The 24503-nt window shown below is 47.9% G+C and overlaps 1 protein-coding gene across 1 annotated transcript; it reads left to right on the top strand.

Moving 5' to 3' along the window:
- Positions 1 to 22840: 22840 nt before the first annotated feature.
- LOC138352193 (zinc finger protein 271-like) lies at positions 22841 to 23670 on the top strand. Its single transcript, XM_069304467.1, has 2 exons — positions 22841 to 23161; positions 23293 to 23670. The coding sequence occupies exons 1-2, from the start codon at positions 22841 to 22843 to the stop codon at positions 23668 to 23670; spliced, it is 699 nt and encodes a 232-aa protein (XP_069160568.1).
- Positions 23671 to 24503: the final 833 nt, after the last annotated feature.

Genomic DNA, 24503 nt, shown 5'->3' with positions numbered 1-24503 from the left:
CCTAAGAACACTTTCCCACCAGGAGATTCGAACCCTAACCAGCAAAGAAGCCTTACATCAACTGGCATAACTGGTACGCCTTTAGCCCACTGCACCACAGCTCAGACCCTGAAAAGAGATGGTAACTTCGGAGTATTTCTCCTCCAAAGATCACCATCTCTCAAGGGCAACTAGAGCATAGTGAGTGGCTACTCACGTTCTTTCATCAAATTCCTGTTAATATGGGAGAACTCTGTGTCTATGCTTAATGCACAACATGCCTAAACACGCAAGAGAGATTATACAACCTTACAACATTTTCCCACCAGGAGATTCGAACCCTAGCCAGCACAGAAGCCTTACAGCAACTGGCATAACTGGTACGCCTTTAACCCACTGCACCACAGCTCAGACCCTTAAAAGAGATGGTAACTTCAGAGTATTTCACCTCCAAAGATCACCATCTCCCAAAGGCAACTAGAGCATAGTGAGGGGTTACTAACGTTCTTTCATCAAATTCCTGTTAATATGGGAGAACTCTGTGTGTATGCTTAATGCACAACTTCCCTAAACACACAAGAGTAATTATACAACCTTAGAGCACTTTCCCACCAGGAGATTCGAACCCTAGCAAGCACAGAAACCTTACAGCAACTGGCACAACTGGTACGCCTTTAGCCCACTGCACCACAGCTCAGACCCTTAAAAGAGATGGTAACTTCGGAGTATTTCACCTCCAAAGATCACCATCTCCCAAGAGCAACTAGAGCATAGAGAGGGGCTACTCACGTTCCTTCATTAAATTCCTATTAATATGGGAGAACTTTGTGTCTATGCTTAATGCACAACTTGCCTAAACACGCAAGAGAGATTATACAACCTTAGAACACTTTCCCACCTGGAGATTCGAACCCAAGCAAGCACAGAAGCCTTACCGCAACTGGCATAACTGGTACGCCTTTAACCCACTGCACCACAGCTCAGACCCTTAAAAGAGATGGTAACTTCGCAGTATTTCACCTCAAAAGATCACAATCTCCCAAGGGCAACTAGAGCATAGTGAGGGGCTTCTCACATTCTTTCATCAAATTCCTGTTATTATATTAGAACTCTGTGTCTATGCTTAATGCACAACTTGCCTAAACACGCAAGAGAGATTATACAACCTTAGAACACTTTCCCACCAGGAGATTCGTACCCTAGCCAGCAGAGAAGCCTTACAGCAAATGGCATAACTGGTACACCGTAAACCCACTGCACCACAGCTCAGACCCTTAAAGGAGATGGTAACTTCGGAGTATTTCACCTCCAAAGATCACCATCTCCCAAGGGCAACTAGAGCAGAGTGAGGGGCTACTAACGATCTTTCATCAAATTCCTGTTAATATGGGAGAACTCTGTGTCTATGCTTAATGCACAACTTGCCTAAACAGACAAGAGAGATTATACAACCTTAGAACACTTTCCCACCAGGAGATTCGAACTCTAGCCAGCACAGAAGCCTTACAGCAACTGGCATAACTGGTACGCCTTTAGCCCACTGCACCACAGCTCAGACCCTTAAAAGAGATGGTAACTTCGGAGTATTTCACCTCCAAAGATCACCATCTCCCATGGGCAACTAGAGCATATTGAGGGGCTACTCACGTTCTTTCATCAAATTCCTGTTAATATGGGAGACCTCTGTGTCTATGCTTAATGCACAACTTGCCTAAACATGCAAGAGAGATTATACAACATTAGAACACTTTCCTACCAGGAGATTCGAACCCTAGCCATCACAGAAGCCTTACAGCAACTGGCATAACTGGTACGCCTTTAGCCCACTGCACCACAGCTCAGACCCTTAAAAGAGATGGTAACTTCGGAGTATTTCACCTATATAGATCACCATCTCCCAAGGGCAACTAGAGCATAGTGAGGGGCTACTCACGCTCTTTCATCAAATTCCTGTTAATATGGGAGAACTCTGTGTCTATGCTCAATGCACAACTTGCCTAAACAGGCAAGAGAGATTATACAACCTTAGAACATTTTCCCACCAGAAGATTCGAACCCTAGCCAGCACAGAAGCCTTTCAGCAACTGGCATAACTGGTACGCCTTTACCCACTGCACCACAGCTCAGACCCTTAAAAGAGATGGTAACTTCGGAGTATTTCTCCTCCAAAGATCACCATCTCTCAAGGGCAACTAGAGCAAAGTGAGGGGCTACTCACGTTCTTTCATCAAATTCCTGTTAATATGGGAGAACTCTGTGTCTATGTTTAATGCACAACTTGCCTAAACACGCAAGAGAGATTATACAACCTTAGAACACTTTCCCACCAGGAGATTCGAAGCCTAGCCAGCACAGAAGCCATACAGCAACTGGCATAACTGGTATGCCTTTAACCCACTGCACCACAGCTCAGACCCTTAAAAGAGATGGTAACTTCAGAGTATTTCACCTTCAAAGATCACCATCTCCCAAGGGCAACTAGAGCATAGTGAGGGGCTACTCACGTTCTTTCATCAAATTCCTGTTAATATGGGAGAACTCTGTGTCTATGCTTAATGCACAACTTGCCTAAACAGGCAAGAGAGATTATACAACCTTACAACACTTTCCCACCAGGAGATTCGAACCCTAGCCAGCACAGAAGCCTTACAGCAACTGGCATAACTGGTACGCCTTTAACCCACTGCACCACAGCTCAGACCCTTAAAAGAGATGGTAACTTCAGAGTATTTCACCTCCAAAGATCACCATCTCCCAAAGGCAACTAGAGCATAGTGAGTGGCTACTCACGTTCTTTCATCAAATTCCTGTTAATATGGGAGAACTCTGTGTCTATGCTTAATGCACAACTTGCCTAAACAGGCAAGAGAGATTATACAACCTTAGAGCACTTTCCCACCAGGAGATTTGAACCCTAGCCAGCACAGAAGCCGTACAGCAACTGGCACAACTGGTACGCCTTTAACCCACTGCACCACAGCTCAGACCCTTAAAAGAGATGGTAACTTCAGAGTATTTTACCTCCAAAGATCACCATCTCCCAAGGGCATCTAGAGCATAGTGAGGGGCTACTCACATTCATTCATCAAATTCCTGTTAATATATGAGAACTCTGTGTCTATGCTTAATGCACAACTTGCCTAAACACGCAAGAGAGATTATACAACCTTAGAACACTTTAACACCAGGAGATTCGAACCCTAGCCAGCACAGAAGCCTTACAACAACTGGCATAACTGGTACACCTTTAGCCCACTGCACCACAGCTCAGACCCTTAAAGGAGATGGTAACTTCGGAGTTTTTCACCTCCAAAGATCACCATTTCCCAAGGGCAACTAGAGCATAGTGAGGGGCTACTCACGGTCTTTCATCAAATTCCTGTTAATATGGGAGAACTCTGTGTCTATGCTTAATGCACAACTTGCCTAAACACGCAGGAGTAATTATACAACCTTAGAGCACTTTCCCACCAGGAGATTCGAACCCTAGCCAGCACAGAAGCCTTACAGCAATTGGCACAACTGGTACCCCTTTAGCCCACTGCACCTCAGCTCAGACCCTTAAAAGAGATGGTAACTTCGGAGTATTTCACCTCCAAAGATCACCATCTCCCAAGGGCAACTAGAGCATAGAGAGGGGCTACTCACGTTCTTTCATCAAATTCCTGTTAATATGGGAGAACTTTGTGTCTATGCTTAATGCACAACTTGCCTAAACACGCAAGAGAGATTATACAACCTTAGAACACTTTCCCACCTGGAGATTCGAACCCAAGCAAGCACAGAAGCCTTACAGCAACTGGCATAACTGGTACGCCTTTAACCCGCTGCACCACAGCTCAGACCCTTAAAAGAGATGGTAACTTCGCAGTATTTCACCTCAAAAGATCACAATCTCCCAAGGGCAACTAGAGCATAGTGAGGGGCTATTCACATTCTTTCATCAAATTCCTGTTATTATATTAGAACTCTGTGTCTATGCTTAATGCACAACTTGCCTAAACACGCAAGAGAGATTATACAACCTTATAACACTCCCACCAGGAGATTCGTACCCTAGCCAGCAGAGAAGCCTTACAGCAAATGGCATAACTGGTACACCGTAAACCCACTGCACCACAGCTCAGACCCTTAAAGGAGATGGTAACTTCGGAGTATTTCACCTCCAAAGATCACCATCTCCCAAGGGCAACTAGAGCATAGTGAGGGGCTACTCACGGTCTTTCATCAAATTCCTGTTAATATGGGAGAACTCTGTGTCTATGCTTAATGCACAACTTGCCTAAACACGCAAGAGAGATTATACAACATTAGAACACTTTCCTACCAGGAGATTCGAACCCTAGCCAGCACAGAAGCCTTACAGCAACTGGCATAACTGGTACGCCTTTAGCCCACTGCACCACAGCTCAGACCCATAAAAGAGATGGTAACTTCGGAGTATTTCACCTATAAAGATCACCATCTCCCTAGGGCAACTAGAGCATAGTGAGGGGCTACTCACGTTTTTTCATCAAATTCCTGTTAATATGGGAGAACTCTGTGTCTATGCTTAATGCACAACTTGCCTAAACAGGCAAGAGAGATTATACAACCTTAGAACATTTTCCCACCAGAAGATTCGAACCCTAGCCAGCACAGAAGCCTTACAGCAACTGGCATAACGGGTACGCCTTTACCCACTGCACCACAGCTAAGACCCTTAAAAGAGATGGTAACTTCGGAGTATTTCTCCTCCAAAGATCACCATCTATCAAGGGCAACTAGGGCAAAGTGAGGGGCTACTCACGTTCTTTCATCAAATTCCTGTTAATATGGGAGAACTCTGTGTCTATGTTTAATGCACAACTTGCCTAAACACGCAAGAGAGATTATACAACCTTAGAACACTTTCCCACCAGGAGATTCGAAGCCTAGCCAGCACAGAAGCCTTACAGCAACTGGCATAACTGGTATGCCTTTAACCCACTGCACCACAGCTCAGACCCTTAAAAGAGATGGTAACTTCAGAGTATTTCACCTCCAAAGATCACCATCTCCAAAGGGCAACTAGAGCATAGTGAGGGGCTACTCACGTTCTTTCATCAAATTCCTGTTAATATGGGAGACCTCAGTGTCTATGCTTAATGCACAACTTGCCTAAACAGGCAAGAGAGATTATACAACCTTAGAACACTTTCCCACCAGGAGATTCGAACCCTAACCAGCACAGAAGCCTTACAGCAACTGGCATAACTGGTACGCCTTTAGCCCACTGCACCACAGCTCAGACCCTTAAAAGAGATGGTAACTTCAGAGTATTTCACCTCCAAAGATCCAAATCACCCAAGGGCAACTAGAGCATAGTGAGGGGCTACTCACGTTCTTTCATCAAATTCCTGTTAATATGGGAGAACTCTGTGTCTATGCTTAATGCACAACTTGCCTAAGCATGCAAGAGAGATTATACAATCTTAGAACACTTTCCTACTAGGAGAATCGAACCCTAGCCAGCACAGAAGCCTTACAGCAACTGGCATAACTGGTACGCCTTTAACCCACTGCATCACAGCTCAGACCCTTAAAACAGATGGTAACATCTGAGTATTTCACCTCCAACGATCACCATCTCCCAAGGGCAACTAGAGCATAGTGAGGGGCTACTAACGATCTTTCATCAAATTCCTGTTAATATGGGAGAACTCTGTGTCTATGCTTGATGCAAAACTTGCCTAAACACACAAGAGAGATTATACAACCTTAGAACACTTTCCCACCAGGAGATTCGAACCCTAGCCAGCACAGAAGCCTTACAGCAACTGGCATAACTGGTACGCCTTTAGCCCACTGCACCACAGCTCAGACCCTTAAAAGAGATGGTAACTTCGGAGTATTTCACCTCCAAAGATCACCATCTCCCAAGGGCAACTAGAGCATATTGAGGGGCTACTCACGTTCTTTCATCAAATTCCTGTTAATATGGGAGAACTCTGTGTCTATGCTTAATGCACAACTTGCCTAAACAGGCAAGAGAGATTATACAACCTTAGAACACTTTCCCACCAGGAGATTCGAACCCTAACCAGCACAGAAGCCTTACAGCAATTGGCATAACTGGTATGCCTTTAACCCACTGCACCACAGCTCAGACCCTTAAAAGAGATGGTAAATTCAGAGTATTTCACCTCCAAAGATCACCATCTCCAAAGGGCAACTAGAGCATAGTGAGGGGCTACTCACGTTCTTTCATCAAATTCCTGTTAATATGGGAGACCTCTGTGTCTATGCTTAATGCACAACTTGCCTAAACAGGCAAGAGAGATTATACAACCTTAGAACACTTTCCCACCAGGAGACTCGAACCCTAACCAGCACAGAAGCCTTACAGCAACTGGCATAACTGGTACGCCTTTAGCCCACTGCACCACAGCTCAGACCCTTAAAAGAGATGGTAACTTCAGAGTATTTCACCTCCAAAGATCCAAATCACCCAAGGGCAACTAGAGCATAGTGAGGGGCTACTCACGTTCTTTCATCAAATTCCTGTTAATATGGGAGAACTCTGTGTCTATGCTTAATGCACAACTTGCCTAAGCACGCAAGAGAGATTATACAATCTTAGAATACTTTCCTACTAGGAGAATCGAACCCTAGCCAGCACAGAAGCCTTACCGCAACTGGCATAACTGGTACGCCTTTAACCCACTGCATCACAGCTCAGACCCTTAAAACAGATGGTAACATCTGAGTATTTCACCTCCAAAGATCACCATCTCCCAAGGGCAACTAGAGCATAGTGAGGGGCTACTAACGTTCTTTCATCAAATTCCTGTTAATATGGGAGAACTCTGTGTCTATGCTTAATGCACAACTTGCCTAAACAGGCAAGAGAGATTATACAACCTTACAACACTTTCCCACCAGGAGATTCGAACCCTAGCCCGCACAGAAGCCTTACAGCAACTGGCATAACTGGTACGCCTTTAACCCACTGCACCACAGCTCAGACCCTTAAAAGAGATGGTAACTTCAGAGTATTTCACCTCCAAAGATCACCATCTCCCAAAGGCAACTAGAGCATAGTGAGGGGTTACTCACGTTCTTTCATAAAATTCCTGTTAATATGGGAGAACTCTGTGTCTATGCTTAATGCACAACTTGCCAAAACAGGCAAGAGAGATTATACAACCTTAGAGCACTTTCCCACCAGGAGATTCGAACCCTAGCCAGCACAGAAGCCTTACAGCAACTGGCACAACTGGTACGCCTTTAGCCCACTGCATCACAGCTCAGACCCTTAAAACAGATGGTAACATCTGAGTATTTCACCTCCAAAGATCACCATCTCCCAAGGGCAACTACAGCATAGTGAGGGGCTACTCACATTCATTCATCAAATTCCTGTTAATATATGAGAACTCTGTGTCTATGCTTAATGCACATCTTGCCTAAACACGCAAGAGAGATTATACAACCTTAGAAAACTTTCCCACCAGGAGATTCGAACCCTAGCCAGCACAGAAGCCTTACAACAACTGGCATAACTGGTACACCTTTAGCCCACTGCACCACAGCTCAGACCCCTTAAAGGAGATGGTAACTTCGGAGTTTTTCACCTCCAAAGATCACAATCTCCCAAGGGCAACTAGAGCATAGAGAGGGGCTACTCACGTTCTTTCATCAAATTCCTGTTAATATGGGAGAACTCTGTGTCAATGCTTAATGCACAACTTGCCTAAGCACGCAAGAGAGATTATACAATCTTAGAACACTTTCCTACTAGGAGAATCGAACTCTAGCCAGCACAAAAGCCTTACAGCAACTGGCATAACTGGTATGCCTTTAACCCACTGCATCACAGCTCAGACCCTTAAAACAGATGGTAACTTCGCAGTAATTCACCTCAAAAGATCACAATCTCCCAAGAGCAACTAGAGCATAGTGAGGGGCTACTAACGGTCTTTCATCAAATTCCTGTTAATATGGGAGAACTCTGTGTCTATGCTTAATGCACATCTTGCCTAAACACGCAAGAGAGATTATACAACCTTAGAAAACTTTCCCACCAGGAGATTCGAACCCTAGCCAGCACAGAAGCCTTACAACAACTGGCATAACTGGTACACCTTTAGCCCACTGCACCACAGCTCAGACCCCTTAAAGGAGATGGTAACTTCGGAGTTTTTCACCTCCAAAGATCACAATCTCCCAAGGGCAACTAGAGCATAGAGAGGGGCTACTCACGTTCTTTCATCAAATTCCTGTTAATATGGGAGAACTCTGTGTCAATGCTTAATGCACAACTTGCCTAAGCACGCAAGAGAGATTATACAACCTTAGATCACTTTCCTACTAGGAGAATCGAACTCTAGCTAGCACAGAAGCCTTACAGCAACTGGCATAACTGGTACGCCTTTAACCCACTGCATCACAGCTCAGACCCTTAAAACAGATGGTAACATCTGAGTATTTCACCTCCAAAGATCACCATCTCCCAAGGGCAACTAGAGCATAGTGAGGGGCTACTAACGATCTTTCATCAAATTCCTGTAATATGGGAGAACTCTGTGTCTATGCTTAATGCACAACTTGCCTAAACACACAAGAGAGATTATACAACCTTAGAACACTTTCCCACCAGGAGATTCGAACTCTAGCCAGCACAGAAGCCTTACAGCAACTGGCATAACTGGTACGCCTTTAGCCCACTGCACCACTGCTCAGACCCTTAAAAGAGATGGTAACTTCGGAGTATTTCACCTCCAAAGATCACCATCTCCCAAGGGCAACTAGAGCATATTGAGGGGCTACTCACGTTCTTTCATCAAATTCCTGTTAATATGGGAGAACTCTGTGTCTATGCCTAATGCACAACTTGCCTAAACACGCAAGAGAGATTATACAACATTAGAACACTTTCCTACCAGGAGATTCGAACCCTAGCCATCAGAGAAGCCTTACAGCAACTGGCATAACTGGTATGCCTTTAGCCCACTGCACCACAGCTCAGACCCTTAAAAGAGATGGTAACTTCGGAGTATTTCACCTATAAAGATCACCATCTCCCAAGGGCAACTAGAGCATAGTGAGGGGCTACTCACGTTCTTTCATCAAATTCCTGTTAATATGGGAGAACTCTGTGTCTATGCTTAATGCACAACTTGCCTAAACAGGCAAGAGATATTATACAACCTTAGAACATTTTCCCACCAGAAGATTCGAACCCAAGCAAGCACAGAAGCCTTACAGCAACTAGCATAACTGGTACGCCTTTAACCCACTGCACCACAGCTCAGACCCTTAAAAGAGATGGTAACTTCGCAGTATTTCACCTCAAAAGATCACAATCTCCCAAGGGCAACTAGAGCATAGTGAGGGGCTACTCACATTCTTTAATCAAATTCCTGTTATTATATTAGAACTCTGTGTCTATGCTTAATGCACAACTTGCCTAAACACGCAAGAGAGATTATACAACCTTAGAACACTTTCCCACCAGGAGATTCGAAGCCTAGCCAGCACAGAAGCCTTACAGCAACAGGCATAACTGGTACGCTTTTAACCCACTGCACCACAGCTCAGACCCTTAAAAGAGATGGTAACATCAGAGTATTTCACCTCCAAAGATCAACATCTCCCAAAGGCAACTTGAGCATAGTGAGGGGTTACTCACGTTCTTTCATCAAATTCCTGTTAATATGGGAGAACTCTGTGTCTATGCTTAATGCACAACTTTCCTAAACAGGCAAGAGAGATTATACAACCTTAGAGCACTTTCCCACCAGGAGATTCGAACCCTAGACAGCACAGAAGCCTTACAGCAACTGGCACAACTGGTACGCCTTTAGCCCACTGCATCACAGCTCAGACCCTTAAAACAGATGGTAACATCTGAGTATTTCACCTCCAAAGATCACCATCTCCCAAGGGCAACTAGAGCATAGTGAGGGGCTACTCACATTCATTCATCAAATTCCTGTTAATATATGAGAACTCTGTGTCTATGCTTAATGCACAACTTGCCTAAACACGCAAGAGAGATTATACAACCTTAGAACACTTTCCCACCAGGAGATTCGAACCCTAGCCAGCACAGAAGCCTTACAACAACTGGCATAACTGGTACACCTTTAGCCCACTGCACCACAGCTCAAACCCTTAAAGGAGATGGTAACTTCGGAGTTTTTCACCTCCAAAGATCACCATCTCCCAAGGGCAACTAGAGCATAGTGAGGGGCTACTCACGGTCTTTCATCAAATTCCTGTTAATATGGGAGAACTCTGTGTCTATGCTTAATGCACAACTTGCCTAAACACGCAAGAGTAATTATACAACCTTAGAGCACTTTCCCACCAGGAGATTCGAACCCTAGCCAGCACAGAAGCCGTACAGCAACTGGCACAACTGGTACGCCTTTAGCCCACTGCACCACAGCTCAGACCCTTAAAAGAGATGGTAACTTCGGAGTATTTCACCTCCAAAGGTCACCATCTCCCAAGGGCAACTAGAGCATAGAGAGGGGCTACTCACGTTCTTTCATCAAATTCCTGTTAATATGGGAGAACTTTGTGTCTATGCTTAATGCACAACTTGCCTAAACACGCAAGAGAGATTATACAACCTTAGAACACTTTCCCACCAGGAGATTCGAACCCAAGCAAGCACAAAAGCCTTACAGCAACTGGCACAACTGGTACGCCTTTAACCCACTGCACCACAGCTCAGACCCTTAAAAGAGATGGTAACTTCGCAGTATTTCACCTCAAAAGATCACAATCTCCCAAGGGCAACTAGAGCATAGTGAGGGGCTACTCACATTCTTTCATCAAATTCCTGTTATTATATTAGAACTCTGTGTCTATGCTTAATGCACAACTTGCCTAAACACGCAAGAGAGATTATACAACCTTAGAACACTTTCCCACCAGGAGATTCGTACCCTAGCCAGCAGAGAAGCCTTACAGCAAATGGCATAACTGGTACACCGTAAACCCACTGCACCACAGCTCAGACCCTTAAAGGAGATAGTAACTTCGGAGTTTTTCAGCTCCAAAGATCACCATCTCCCAAGGGCAACTAGAGCATAGTGAGGGGCTACTCATGTTCTTTCATCAAATTCCTGTTAATATAGGAGAACTTTGTGTCTATGCTTAATGCACAACTTGCCTAAACACGCAAGAGAGATTATACAACCTTAGAACACTTTCCCACCTGGAGATTCGAACCCAAGCAAGCACAGAAGCCTTAGAGCAACTGGCATAACTGGTACGCCTTTAACCCACTGCACCACAGCTCAGACCCGTAAAAGAGATGATAACTTCACAGTATTTCACATCAAAAGATCATAATCTCCCAAGGGCAACTAGAGCATAGTGAGGGGCTACTCACATTCTTTCATCAAATTCCTGTTATTATATTAGAACTCTGTGTCTATGCTTAATGCACAACTTGCCTAAACACGCAAGAGAGATTATACAACCTTAGAACACTTTCCCACCAGGAGATTCGTACCCTAGCCAGCAGAGAAGCCTTACAGCAAATGGCATAACTGGTACACCGTAAACCCACTGCACCACAGCTCAGACCCTTAAAGGAGATGTTAACTTCGGAGTATTTCACCTCCAAAGATCACCATCTCCCAAGGGCAACTAGAGCATAGTGAGGGGCTACTCACGGTCTTTCATCAAATTCCTGTTAATATGGGAGAACTCTGTGTCTATGCTTAATGCACAACTTGCCTAAACACGCAAGAGAGATTATACAACCTTAGAACACTTTCCTACCAGGAGATTCGAACTCTAGCCAGCACAGAAGCCTTACAGCAACTAGCATAACTGGTACACCTTTAGCCCACCGCACCACAGCTCAGACCCTTAAAAGAGATGGTAACCGGAGTATTTCACCTCAAAAGATCACCATCTCCCAAGGGCAACTAGAGCATAGTGAGGGGCTACTCACGGTCTTTCATCAAATTACTGTTAATATGGGAGAACTCTGTGTCTATGCTTAATGCACAACTTGCCTAAACACGCAAGAGTAATTATACAACCTTAGAACACTTTCCTACTAGGAGAATCGAACCCTAGCCAGCACAGAAGCCTTACAGCAACTGGCATAACTGGTACGCCTTTAACCCACTGCATCACAGCTCAGACCCTTAAAACAGATGGTAACATCTGAGTATTTCACCTCCAAAGATCACCATCTCCCAAGGGCAACTAGAGCATAGTGAGGGGCTACTAACGATCTTTCATCAAATTCCTGTTAATATGGGAGAACTCTGTGTCTATGCTTAATGCACAACTTGCCTAAACACACAAGAGAGATTATACAACCTTAGAACACTTTCCCACCAGGAGATTCGAACTCTAGCCAGCACAGAAGCCTTACAGCAACTGGCATAACTGGTACGCCTTTAGCCCACTGCACCACAGCTCAGACCCTTAAAAGAGATGGTAACTTCGGAGTTATTCACCTCCAAAGATCACCATCTCCCAAGGGCAACTAGAGCATATTGAGGGGCTACTCACGTTCTTTCATCAAATTCCTGTTAATATGGGAGAACTCTGTGTCTATGCTTAATGCACAACTTGCCTAAACACGCAAGAGAGATTATACAACATTAGAACACTTTCCTACCAGGAGAATCGAACCCTAGCCATCACAGAAGCCTTACATCAACTGGCATAACTGGTACGCCTTTAGCCCACTGCACCACAGCTCCGACCCTTAAAAGAGATGGTAACTTCGGAGTATTTCACCTATAAAGATCACCATCTCCCAAGGGCAACTAGAGCATAGTGAGGGGCTACTCACGTTCTTTCATCAAATTCCTGTTAATATGGGAGAACTCTGTGTCTATGCTTAATGCACAACTTGCTTAAACTGGCAAGAGAGATTATACAACCTTAGAACATTTTCCCACCAGGAGATTCGAACCCAAGCAAGCACAGAAGCCTTACAGCAACTGGCATAACTGGTACGCCTTTAACCCACCTGCACCACAGCTCAGACCCTTAAAAGAGATGGTAACTTCGCAGTATTTCACCTCAAAAGATCACAATCTCCCAAGGGCAACTAGAGCATAGTGAGGGGCTACTCACATTCTTTCATCAAATTCCTGTTATTATATTAGAACTCTGTGTCTATGCTTAATGCACAACTTGCCTAAACACGCATGAGAGATTATACAACCTTAGAACACTTTCCCACCAGGAGATTCGAAGCCTAGCCAGCACAGAAGCCTTACAGCAACTGGCATAACTGGTACGCCTTTAACCCACTGCACCACAGCTCAGACCCTTAAAAGAGATGGTAACATCAGAGTATTTCACCTCCAAAGATCACCATCTCCCAAAGGCAACTTGAGCATAGTGAGGGGTTACTCACATTCATTTATTAAATTCCTGTTAATATATGAGAACTCTGTGTCTATGCTTAATGCACAACTTGCCTAAACACGCAAGAGAGATTATACAACCTTAGAACACTTTCCCACCAGGAGATTCGAACCCTAGCCTGCACAGAAGCCTTACAACAACTGGCATAACTGGTACACCTTTAGCCCACTGCACCACAGCTCAGACCCTTAAAGGAGACGGTAACTTCGGAGTTTTTCACCTCCAAAGATCACCATCTCCCAAGGGCAACTAGAGCATAGTGAGGGGCTACTCACGGTCTTTCATCAAATTCCTGTTAATATGGGAGAACTCTGTGTCTATGCTTAATGCACAACTTGCCTAAACACGCATGAGTAATTATACAACCTTAGAGCACTTTCCACCAGGAGATTCGAACCCTAGCCAGCACAGAAGCCGTACAGCAACTGGCACAACTGGTACGCCTTTAGCCCACTGCACCACAGCTCAGACCCTTAAAAGAGATGGTAACTTCGGAGTATTTCACCTCCAAAGATCACCATCTCCCAAGGGCAACTAGAGCATAGAGAGGGGCTACTCACGTTCTTTCATCAAATTCCTGTTAATATGGGAGAACTCTGTGTCTATGCTTAATGCACAACTTGCCTAAACACGCAAGAGAGATTATACAACCTTAGAACACTTTCCCACCAGGAGATTCGAACCCAAGCAAGCACAGAAGCCTTACAGCAACTGGCATAACTGGTACGCCTTTAACCCACTGCACCACAGCTCAGACCCTTAAAAGAGATGGTAACTTCGCAGTATTTCACCTCAAAAGATCACAATCTCCCAAGGGCAACTAGAGCATAGTGAGGGGCTACTCACATTCTTTCATCAAATTCCTGTTATTATATTAGAACTCTGTGTCTATGCTCAATGCACAACTTGCCTAAACACGCAAGAGAGATTATACAACCTTAGAACACTTTCCCACCAGGAGATTCGTACCCTAGCCAGCACAGAAGCCTTACAGCAAATGGCATAACTGGTACACCGTAAACCCACTGCACCACAGCTCAGACCCTTAAAGGAGATGGTAACTTCGGAGTATTTCACCTCCAAAGATCACCATCTCCCAAGGGCAACTAGAGCATAGTGAGGGGCTACTCACGGTCTTTCATCAAATTCCTTTTAATATGGGAGAACTCTGTGTCTATGCTTAATGCACAACTTGCCTAAACACGCAAGAGAGATTATACAACCTTAGAACACTTTCCTACCAGGAGATTCGAACTCTAGCCAGCACAGAAGCCTTATAGCAACTAGCATAACTGGTACGCCTTTAGCCCACTGCACCACAGCTCAGACCCTTAAAAGAGATGGTAACCGGAGTATTTCACCTCCAAAGATCACCATCTCCCAAGGGCAACTAGAGCATAGTGAGGGGCTACTCACTGTCTTTCATCAAATTCCTGTTAATATGGGAGAACTCTGTGTCTATGCTTAATGCACAACTTGCCTAAACACGCATGAGAGATAATACAACATTAGAACACTTTCCTACCAGGAGATTCGAACCCTAGCCATCACAGAAGCCTTACAGCAACTGGCATAACTGGTACGCCTTTAGCCCACTGCACCACAGCTCAGACCCTTAAAAGAGATGGTAACTTCGGAGTATTTCACCTATAAAGATCACCATCTCCCAAGGGCAACTAGAGCATAGTGAGGGGCTACTCACGTTCTTTCATCAAATTCCTGTTAATATGGGAGAACTCTGTGTCTATGCTTAATGCACAACTTGCCTAAACAGGCAAGAGAGATTATACAACCTTAGAACATTTTCCCACCAGAAGATTCGAACCCTAGCCAGCACAGAAGCCTTACAGCAACTGGCATAACGGATACGCCTTTACCCACTGCACCACAGCTCAGACCCTTAAAAGAGATGTTAACTTCGGAGTATTTCTTCTCCAAAGATCACCATCTCTCAAGGGCAACTACAGCAAAGTGAGGGGCTACTCACGTTCTTTCATCAAATTCCTGTTAATATGGGAGAACTCTGTGTCTATGTTTAATTCACAACTTGCCTAAACACGCAAGAGAGATTATACAACCTTAGAACACTTTCCCACCAGGAGATTTGAAGCCTAGCCAGCACAGAAGCCTTACAGCAACTGGCATAACTGGCATGCCTTTAACCCACTGCACCACAGCACAGACCCTTAAAAGAGATGGTAACTTCAGAGTATTTCACCTCCAAAGATCACCATCTCCCAAGGGCAACTAGAGCATAGTGAGGGGTTACTCACGTTCTTTCATCAAATTCCTGTTAATCTGGGAGAACTCTGTGTCTATGCTTAATGCACAACTTGCCTAAACAGGCAAGAGAGATTATACAACCTTAGAACACTTTCCCACCAGGAGATTCGAACCCTAACCAGCACAGAAGCCTTACAGCAACTGGCATAACTGGTACGCCTTTAGCCCACTGCACCACAGCTCAGACCCTGAAAAGAGATGGTAACTTCGGAGTATTTCTCCTCCAAAGATCACCATCTCTCAAGGGCAACTAGAGCATAGTGAGTGGCTACTCACGTTCTTTCATCAAATTCCTGTTAATATGGGAGAACTCTGTGTCTATGCTTAATGCACAACATGCCTAAACACGCAAGGGAGATTATACAACCTTACAACACTTTCCCACCAGGAGATTCGAACCCTAGCCAGCACAGAAGCCTTACAGCAACTGGCATAACTGGTACGCCTTTAACCCACTGCACCACAGCTCAGACCCTTAAAAGAGATGGTAACTTCAGAGTATTTCACCTCCAAAGATCACCATCTCCCAAAGGCAACTAGAGCATAGTGAGGGGTTACTCACGTTCTTTCATCAAATTCCTGTTAATATGGGAGAACTCTGTGTCTATGCTTAATGCACAACTTGCCTAAACAGGCAACAGAGATTATACAACCTTAGAGCACTTTCCCACCAGGAGATTCGAACCCTAGCCAGCACAGAAGCCTTACAGCAACTGGCACAACTGGTACGCATTTAGCCCACTGCATCACAGCTCAGACCCTTAAAACAGATGGTAACATCTGAGTATTTCACCTCCAAAGATCACCATCTCCCAAGGGCAACTAGAGCATAGTGAGGGGCTACTCACATTCATTCATCAAATTCCTGTTAATATATGAGAACTCTGTGTCTTTGCTTAATGCACAACTTGCCTAAACACGCAAGAGAGATTATACAACCTTAGAACACTTTCCCACCAGGAGATTCGAACTCTAGCCAGCACAGAAGCCTTACAACAACTGGCATAACTGGTACACCTTTAGCCCACTGCACCACAGCTCAGACCCTTAAAGGAGATGGTAACTTCGGAGTTTTTCACCTCCAAAGATCACCATCTCCCAAGGGCAACTAGAGCATAGTGAGGGGCTACTCATGGTCTTTCATCAAATTCCTGTTAATATGGGAGAACTCTGTGTCTATGCTTAATGCACAACTTGCCTAAACATGCAAGAGTAATTATACAACCTTAGAGCACTTTCCCACCAGGAGATTCGAACCCTAGCCAGCATAGAAGCCTTACAGCAACTGGCACAACTGGTACGCCTTTAGCCCACTGCACCACAGCTCAGACCCTTAAAAGAGATGGTAACTTCGGAGTATTTCACCTCCAAAGATCACCATCTCCCAAGGGCAACTAGAGCATAGTGAGGGGCTACTCACGGTCTTTCATCAAATTCCTGTTAATATGGGAGAACTTTGTGTCTATGCTTAATGCACAACTTGCCTAAACACGCAAGAGAGATTATACAACCTTAGAACACTTTCCCACCAGGAGATTCGTACCCTAGCCAGCACAGAAGCCTTACAGCAAATGGCATAACTGGTACACTGTAAACCCACTGCACCACAGCTCAGACCCTTAAAAGAGATGGTAACTTCGGACTATTTTTCCTCCAAAGATCACCATTTCTCAAGGGCAACTAGAGCATAGTGAGGGGCTACTCACGTTCTTTCATCAAATTCCTGTTAATATGGGAGAACTCTGTGTCTTTGTTTAATGCACAACTTGCCTAAACACGCAAGAGGGATTATACAACCTTAGAACACTTTCCCACCAGGAGATTCGAAGCCTAGCCAGCACAGAAGCCTTACAGCAACTGGCATAACTGGTAAGCACCAGACCGTCCCGGACTGTGTCAAGCACCAGAACGTCCCGGACTGTGTCAAGCACCAAACCTTCCCGGACTGTGTCAAGCACCAGACTGTCATGGACTGTGTCAGGTACCAGACCGTCCCGGACTGTTTCGAGCACCAGACCGTACCGGACTGTGTACACCACCAGACCGTCTCGGACTGTGTCAAGCACCAGACCGTCCCGGACTGTTTCAAGCACCAGATCGTCCCGAACTATGTCAAGCACTAGACCGTCCCGGACTGTGTCGAGCACCAGACCGTCCCGGACTGTGTCAAGCCCCAGACCGTCCAGGACTGTGACAAGCTCCAGACCGTCATAGACTGTGACAAGCACCAGACCGTCATGGACTGTGTCAAGCACCAGACCGTCCCGAATTGTGTCACGCACCAGACCGTCATGGATTGTGACAATCACCGGACTGTCATGAACTGTGACAAGCACCAGACCGTCCCGGGCTGTTTCACGCACCAGACCGTCCCGGACTGTGACAAGCACCTGACCGTCATGGACTGTGAAAAGAACCAGACCGTCCCGGACTATGTCAAGCACCAGACCGTCCCGGACTGTGTCACGCACCAGACCGTCATGGACTGTGAAAAGCACCAGACCGTCATGGACTGTGAAAAGCACAAGCATGTCCCGGACTGTGTCACGCACCGGACCATCCCGGACTTTGTGAAGCAGCAAACCGTCATGGACTGTGTCAAGCTCCAGATCGTCATGGACTGTCACAAGCACCAGACCGTCCCGGACTGTGTCAAGCACCAGATCGTCGCGGACTGTGTCAACCATCAGACCGTCCAGGACTGTGTCAAGCACCAGCCCGTCCAGGACTGTGTCAAGCACCATACCGTCCCGGACTGTGTCAAGCACCAGACCGTCCTGGACTGTGACAAGCACCAGACCGACCCGAATTGTGTCAAGCACCAGACCGTCCCGGACTGTGTCAAGCACCAGACCGTCCCAGACTGTGTCGAGCAGCAAACTGTCCAGGACTGTGTCAAGCACCAGACCGTCCCGGACAGTCTCAAACACCAGACTGTCCCGGACTGTGTCAAGCACCAGACCGTCCTGGACTTTGTCAAGCACCAAACCGTCCCGGACTCTGTCAAGCAGCAGACTGTCCCGGACTGTGTCAAGCATCAGACCGTCATGGACTGTGTCAAGCTCCGGACCGTCCCACAATGTGTCAAGCACCAGACCGTCATGGACTGTGTCAAGCATCAGACCATCATGGACTGTGTCAAGCACCAGTCCGTTCCGGACTGTGTCAAGCACCATACCGTCCCGGACTGTGTCAAGCACCAGACCGTCATGGACTGTATTAAGCACCAGACCGTCTTGGACTGTGTTCAGCACCAGACCGTTCCGGACTGTGTCATGCACCAGACCGTCCCGGACTGTGTCAAGCACTAGACCGTCCCGGACTGTGTCAAGCAGCAGACCGTCATGGACTATGTTAAGCACCAGACCGTCATCGACTGTGTCAAGCATCAGACCGTCATGGACTGTGTCAAGCACCAGACCGTCCCAGACTGTGCCAAACACCAGACTGTTCTGGACTGTTTCAAGCACCAGACCGTCCCGGACTGTGTCAAGCACCAGACCGTCATGGACTGTGTCAAGCACCAGACCGTCATGGACTGTGTCAAGCACCAGACCGTCCCAGACTGTGGCAAGCACCAGACCGTCATGGACTGTCAAGCACCAGACCGGCTCGAAAGGTGTCAAGCACCAGACCGTCATAGACTGTGTCAAGCACCAGACAGTCCCGGACTGTGTCAAGCACAAGACAGTCCCGGACTGTGTCAAGCAACAGACCGTCCCATACTGTGTCAAGCATAAGACTGTCAGGGACTGTGTCAAGCACCAGACCGTCCCGGACTGTGTCAAGCACCTTTAGTCCATCATGGACTGTGTCAAGCACCAGACCGTTCCGAACTGTGTTAAGCACCAGACCGTCAGAGACTGTGTCAAGCACCAGACCGGCTCGGACGGTGTCAAGCACAAGACCGTCCCGGACTGTGTGAAGCATCAGACCGTCATTGACTGTGTCAAGCAGCAGACCGTCATGGACTGTGTCAAGCACCAGACCGTCATGTACTGTTTCAAGCACCAGACCGTCATGGACTGTGTCAAGCACCAGACCGTCCCAGACTGTGTCAAGCACCAGACCGTTCCGGACTGTGTCAAGCACCAGACCATCATTGCCTGTGTCAAGCACGAGACCGTCCCGGACTGTGTCAAGCACCAGACCGTCCAAGACTGTGTCGAGAAGCAAACTGTCCCGGACTGTGTCTAGCACCAGACCGTCCCGGACTGTGTCAAACACCAGACTGTCCCGAACTGTGTCAAGCGCCTGACCGACCTGGACTTTGTCAAGCACCAAACCGACCCGGACTCTGTCAAGCAGCAGACTGTCCCGGACTGTGTCAAGCATCAGACCGTCATGGACTGTGTCAAGCTCCGGACCGTCCCACACGGTGTCAAGCACCAGACCGTCATGGACTGTGTCAAGCATCAGACCATCATGGACTGTGTCAAGCACCAGTCCGTTCCGGACTGTGTCAAGCACCAGACCGTCATGGACTGTGACAAGCACCAGACCGTCATGGACTGTGAAAAGAACCAGACCGTCCCGGACTGTGTCAAGCATCAGACTGTCAGGGACTGTGTCAAGCACCAGACCGTCCCGGACTGTGTCAAGCACCTTTAGTCCATCACGGACTGTGTCAAGCACCAGACTGTTCCGAACTGTGTTAAGCACCAGACCGTCAGAGACTGTGTCAAGCACCAGACCGGCTCGGACGGTGTCAAGCACCAGACCGTCCCGGACTGTGTGAAGCATCAGACCGACATTGACTGTGTCAAGCAGCAGACCGTCATGGACTGTGTCAAGCACCAGACTGTCATGTACTGTGTCAAGCACCAGACCGTCATGGATTGTGTCAAGCACCAGACCGTCCCAGACTGTGTCAAGCACCAGACCGTTCCGGACTGTGTCAAGCACCAGACCATCATGGCCTGTGTCAAGCACCAGACCGTCCTGGACTGTTACAAGCTCCTGAGCCTCTTGGGCTGTGTCAAGCACCAAATCGTCCCGGTCTGTGTCAACCACCAGACGGTCCCGGACTCTGTCAAGCTCCAGACCGTCCCGGAGTGTGTCAACCTCCAGACCATCATCGACTGTGACAAGCACCAGACATTAATGGACTGTGTCAAGCACCAGGCAGTCCCGGAATGTGTCAAGCACCAGACCGTCCCGGACTGTTTCAAGCACCAGACCATCCTGGACTGTCACAAGCACCAGACCGTCATGGACTGTGTCAAACACCAGACCATCATGGACTCTGTCAAGCTCCAGACCGTTATGGACTGTGCCAGGCACCATACCGTCATTAACTGTGTCAAGCACCAGACCCTTATGGACTGTGTCAAGCACCAGACCGTCATGGACTGTGTCAAGCACCTGACCGTCTTGGAATGTGTCAAGCACCAGACCGTCATGGACTGTGTCAAGCTCCAGACCGTCATTGACTGTGTCAAGCACCAGACCGTCCCGGACTGTGACAAGGTCCAGACCATCATGGACTGTGACAAGCACTAGACCGTCATGGACTGTGTCAAGTATCAGACCGTCATGGACTGTGTCAAGCACCAGACCGTTATGGACTGTGTCTAGCACCAGACCGTTCCGGACTGTGTCAAGCACCAGACCGTTCCGACTGTGTCAAGCACCAGACCGTCCCAGACTGTGTCAAGCACTAGACCGTCATGGACTGTGTCAAGCACCAGGCCGTCCCGGACTGTGTCAAGCCCCTGACCGTCATGAACTGTGTCAAACACCAGACCGTCCCTGACCGTGTCAAGCACCTGACTGTCATGAACTGTGTCAAACACCAGACCGTCCCGGACTGTGTCAAGCACCAGACCGTCATGGACTGTTTCAAGCACCAAACCGTCATGGACTGTGTCAAGCACCAGACCGTCATGGACCGTATTATGCACCAGACCGTCATGGACTGTGTCAAGCACCAGACCATCATGTACAGTGACAAGCACTAGACCGTCATGGACTGTGTCAAGCACCAAACCGTCATGGACTGTGTCAAGCACCAGACCGACATTGACATTGTCAAGCACCAGACCGTCATGGACTGTGTCAAGCACCAGAGCGTCATGGACTGTGTCAAGCACCAGAGCGTCATGGACTGTGTCAAGCACCAGACCGTCATGGACTGTGTCAAACACCAGACCGTCATGGACCGTATTATGCACAAGACCGTCATGGACTGTGTCAAGCACCAGACCGTCATGGACCGTATTATGCACCAGACCGTCATGGACTGTGTCAAGCACCAGACCGTCACGGACTGTGTCAAGCACCAGATCGTCATGGACCGTATTATGCACCAGACCGTCATGGACTGTGTCAAGCACCAGACCGTCATGGACTGTGTCAAGCACCAAACCGTCATGGACTGTGTCAAGCACCAGATCGTCATGGACCGTATTATGCACCAGACCGTCATGGACTGTGTCAAGCACCAGACCGTCATGGACCGTATTATGCACAAGACCGTCATGGACTGTGTCTAGCACCAGACCGTCCCGGACTGTGACAAGCTCCAGACCATCACGGACTGTGACAAGCACTAGACCGTCGTGGACTCTGTCAAGCACCAGACCGTCCCGGACTGTGTCAAGCTCCAGACTGTCATGGACTGTGTCAAGCACCGGACCGTCATTGACTGTGCCAAGCACCAGACCGTCCCGGACTGTGAAAAGCTCCAGACCATCATGGACTGTGACGAGCAGCAGACCGTCATGGACTGTGTCAAGCACCAGACCGTCATGGACTGTGTCAAGCACCAAACCGTCATGGACTGTGTCAAGCACCAGACCGTCATGGACCGTATTATGCACCAGACCGTCATGGACTGTGTCAAGCACCAGACCGTGATGGACCGTATTATGCACAAGACCGTCATGGACTGTGTCTAGCACCAAACCGTCCCGGACTGTGACAAGCTCCAGACCATCACGGACTGTGACAAGCACCTGACTGTCCCAGACTGTGTCAAGCACCAGACCGTCCCAGATTGTGTCAAGCACCAGACCGTCCCAGACTGTGTCAAGCACCTGACTGTCCCAGACTGTGTCAAGCACCAGACCGTCCCAGACTGTGTCAAGCACCAGGCCGTCCCAGACTGTATCAAGCACCAGACCGTCGCGGACTGTGACAAGCACCGGACCGTCATGGACTGTGTCAAGCACCAGACCGTATTTTGCACCAGACCGTCATGGACTGTGTCAAGCACCAGACCGTCCCGGACTGTGAAAAGCTCCAGACAGTCATGGACTGTGACGAGCACCAGACCGTCATAGACTGTGTCAAGCACCAGACCGTCACGGACTGTGTCAAGCACCAGACCGTCACGGACTGTGTCAAGCACCAGACCGTCATGGACTGTGACGAGCACCAGACCATCGTAGACTGTGTCAAGCACCAGACCGTCACGGACTGTGTCAAGCACCAGACCGTCATGGACTGTGTCAAGCACCAGACCGTTCCGGACTGTGTCAAGCACCAGACCGTCCCGGAATGTTTCAGGGACCAGACCGTAATGGACTGTGTCAAACACCAGACCGTCATGGACTCTGTCAAGCACCAGACCGTCCCGGACTGTGTCAAGCACCAGACCGTCCCGGACTGTGTCAAGCACCAAACCGTCCCGGAATGTGTCAACACTAGACCGTCATGGACTGTGTTAAGCACCAGACCGTCCCGGACTGTGTCAAGCACCAGACCGTTCCGCACTGTATCAAGCAGCAGACCGTCATGGACTGTGTCAAGCACCAGAACGTCATGGACTGTGTCAAGCACCAGACCGTCCCGGACTGTGTCAAGCACCAGACCGTCCCGGACTGTGTCAAGCACCAGACCGTCCCGGACTGTGTCAAGCACCAGTCCGTCCCTTACTGTGTCAAGCACCTGACCGTCATGAACTGTGTCAAACACCAGACCGTCCCGGACTCTGTCAAGCACCTGATCGTCACGAACTGTGTCAAGCACCAGACCGGCCTTGACTGTGTCAAGCACCAGACCGTCATGGACTGTGTCAAGCACTAGACCATCCCGGACTATGTCAAGCACCAGACCGTCATGGACTGTGTCAAGCACCAGACCGTCCCCGGACTGTGTCAAGCACCAGACCGTCATGGACTGTGTCAAGCACCAAACCGTCCTGAACTGTGTCAAGCACCAGACCGTCATGGACTGTGTCAAGCACCAAACCGTCCTGAACTCTGTCAAGCACCAGACCGTCCCGAACTGTCATGCACCAGACCGTCATGGACTGTGTCAAGCACCAGATCGTTTTGGACTGTGTCAAGCACCAGACCGTCCTGGACTGTGTCAAGCACGAGACGTCGTGGAATGTGTCAAGCACGAGACCCTCCCGGACTGTGTCAAGCACGAGACGTCATGGACTGTGTCAAGCACCAGACCGTCTCGCACTGTGTCAAGCACCAGACCCTCCCGGACTGTGTCAAGCACTAGACCGTCATGGACTGTGACAAGCACTAGACCATCATGAACTGTGTCAAGCACCAGACCGTCTCGGACTGTGTCAAGCACCAAACCGTCCCCGGACTGTGTCAAGCACCAGACCGTCATGGACTGTGTCAAGCACCAAACCGTCCTGAACTGTGTCAAGCACCAGACCGTCATGGACTGTGTCAAGCACCAAACCGTCCTGAACTGTGTCAAGCACCAGACCGTCCCGAACTGTCATGCACCAGACCGTCATGGACTGTGTCAAGCACCAGATCGTCCCGGACTGTGTCAAGCACCAGACCGTCCTGGACTGTGTCAAGCACGAGACCGTCCCGAACTGTCAAGCACCAGACCGTCTCGGACTGTGTCAAGCACCAAACCGTCCCCGGACTATGTCAGGCACCAGA

The sequence above is a fragment of the Procambarus clarkii genome, chromosome 5 (assembly GCF_040958095.1).
Source record: "Procambarus clarkii isolate CNS0578487 chromosome 5, FALCON_Pclarkii_2.0, whole genome shotgun sequence".
Taxonomy (NCBI): domain Eukaryota; kingdom Metazoa; phylum Arthropoda; class Malacostraca; order Decapoda; family Cambaridae; genus Procambarus; species Procambarus clarkii.
This window is presented reverse-complemented; position numbering and strand designations above follow the sequence as displayed.

Coding starts and splice junctions, on each gene's coding strand:
- LOC138352193 (XM_069304467.1), top strand. CDS start 22,841: ATGGACTGTGTCAAGCACCAGACCGTCCCGGACTGTGAAAAGCTCCAG. Junction 23,162..23,292: donor AATGTTTCAGGGACCAGACC/GTAATGGACTGT, acceptor TGTCAACACTAG/ACCGTCATGGACTGTGTTAA.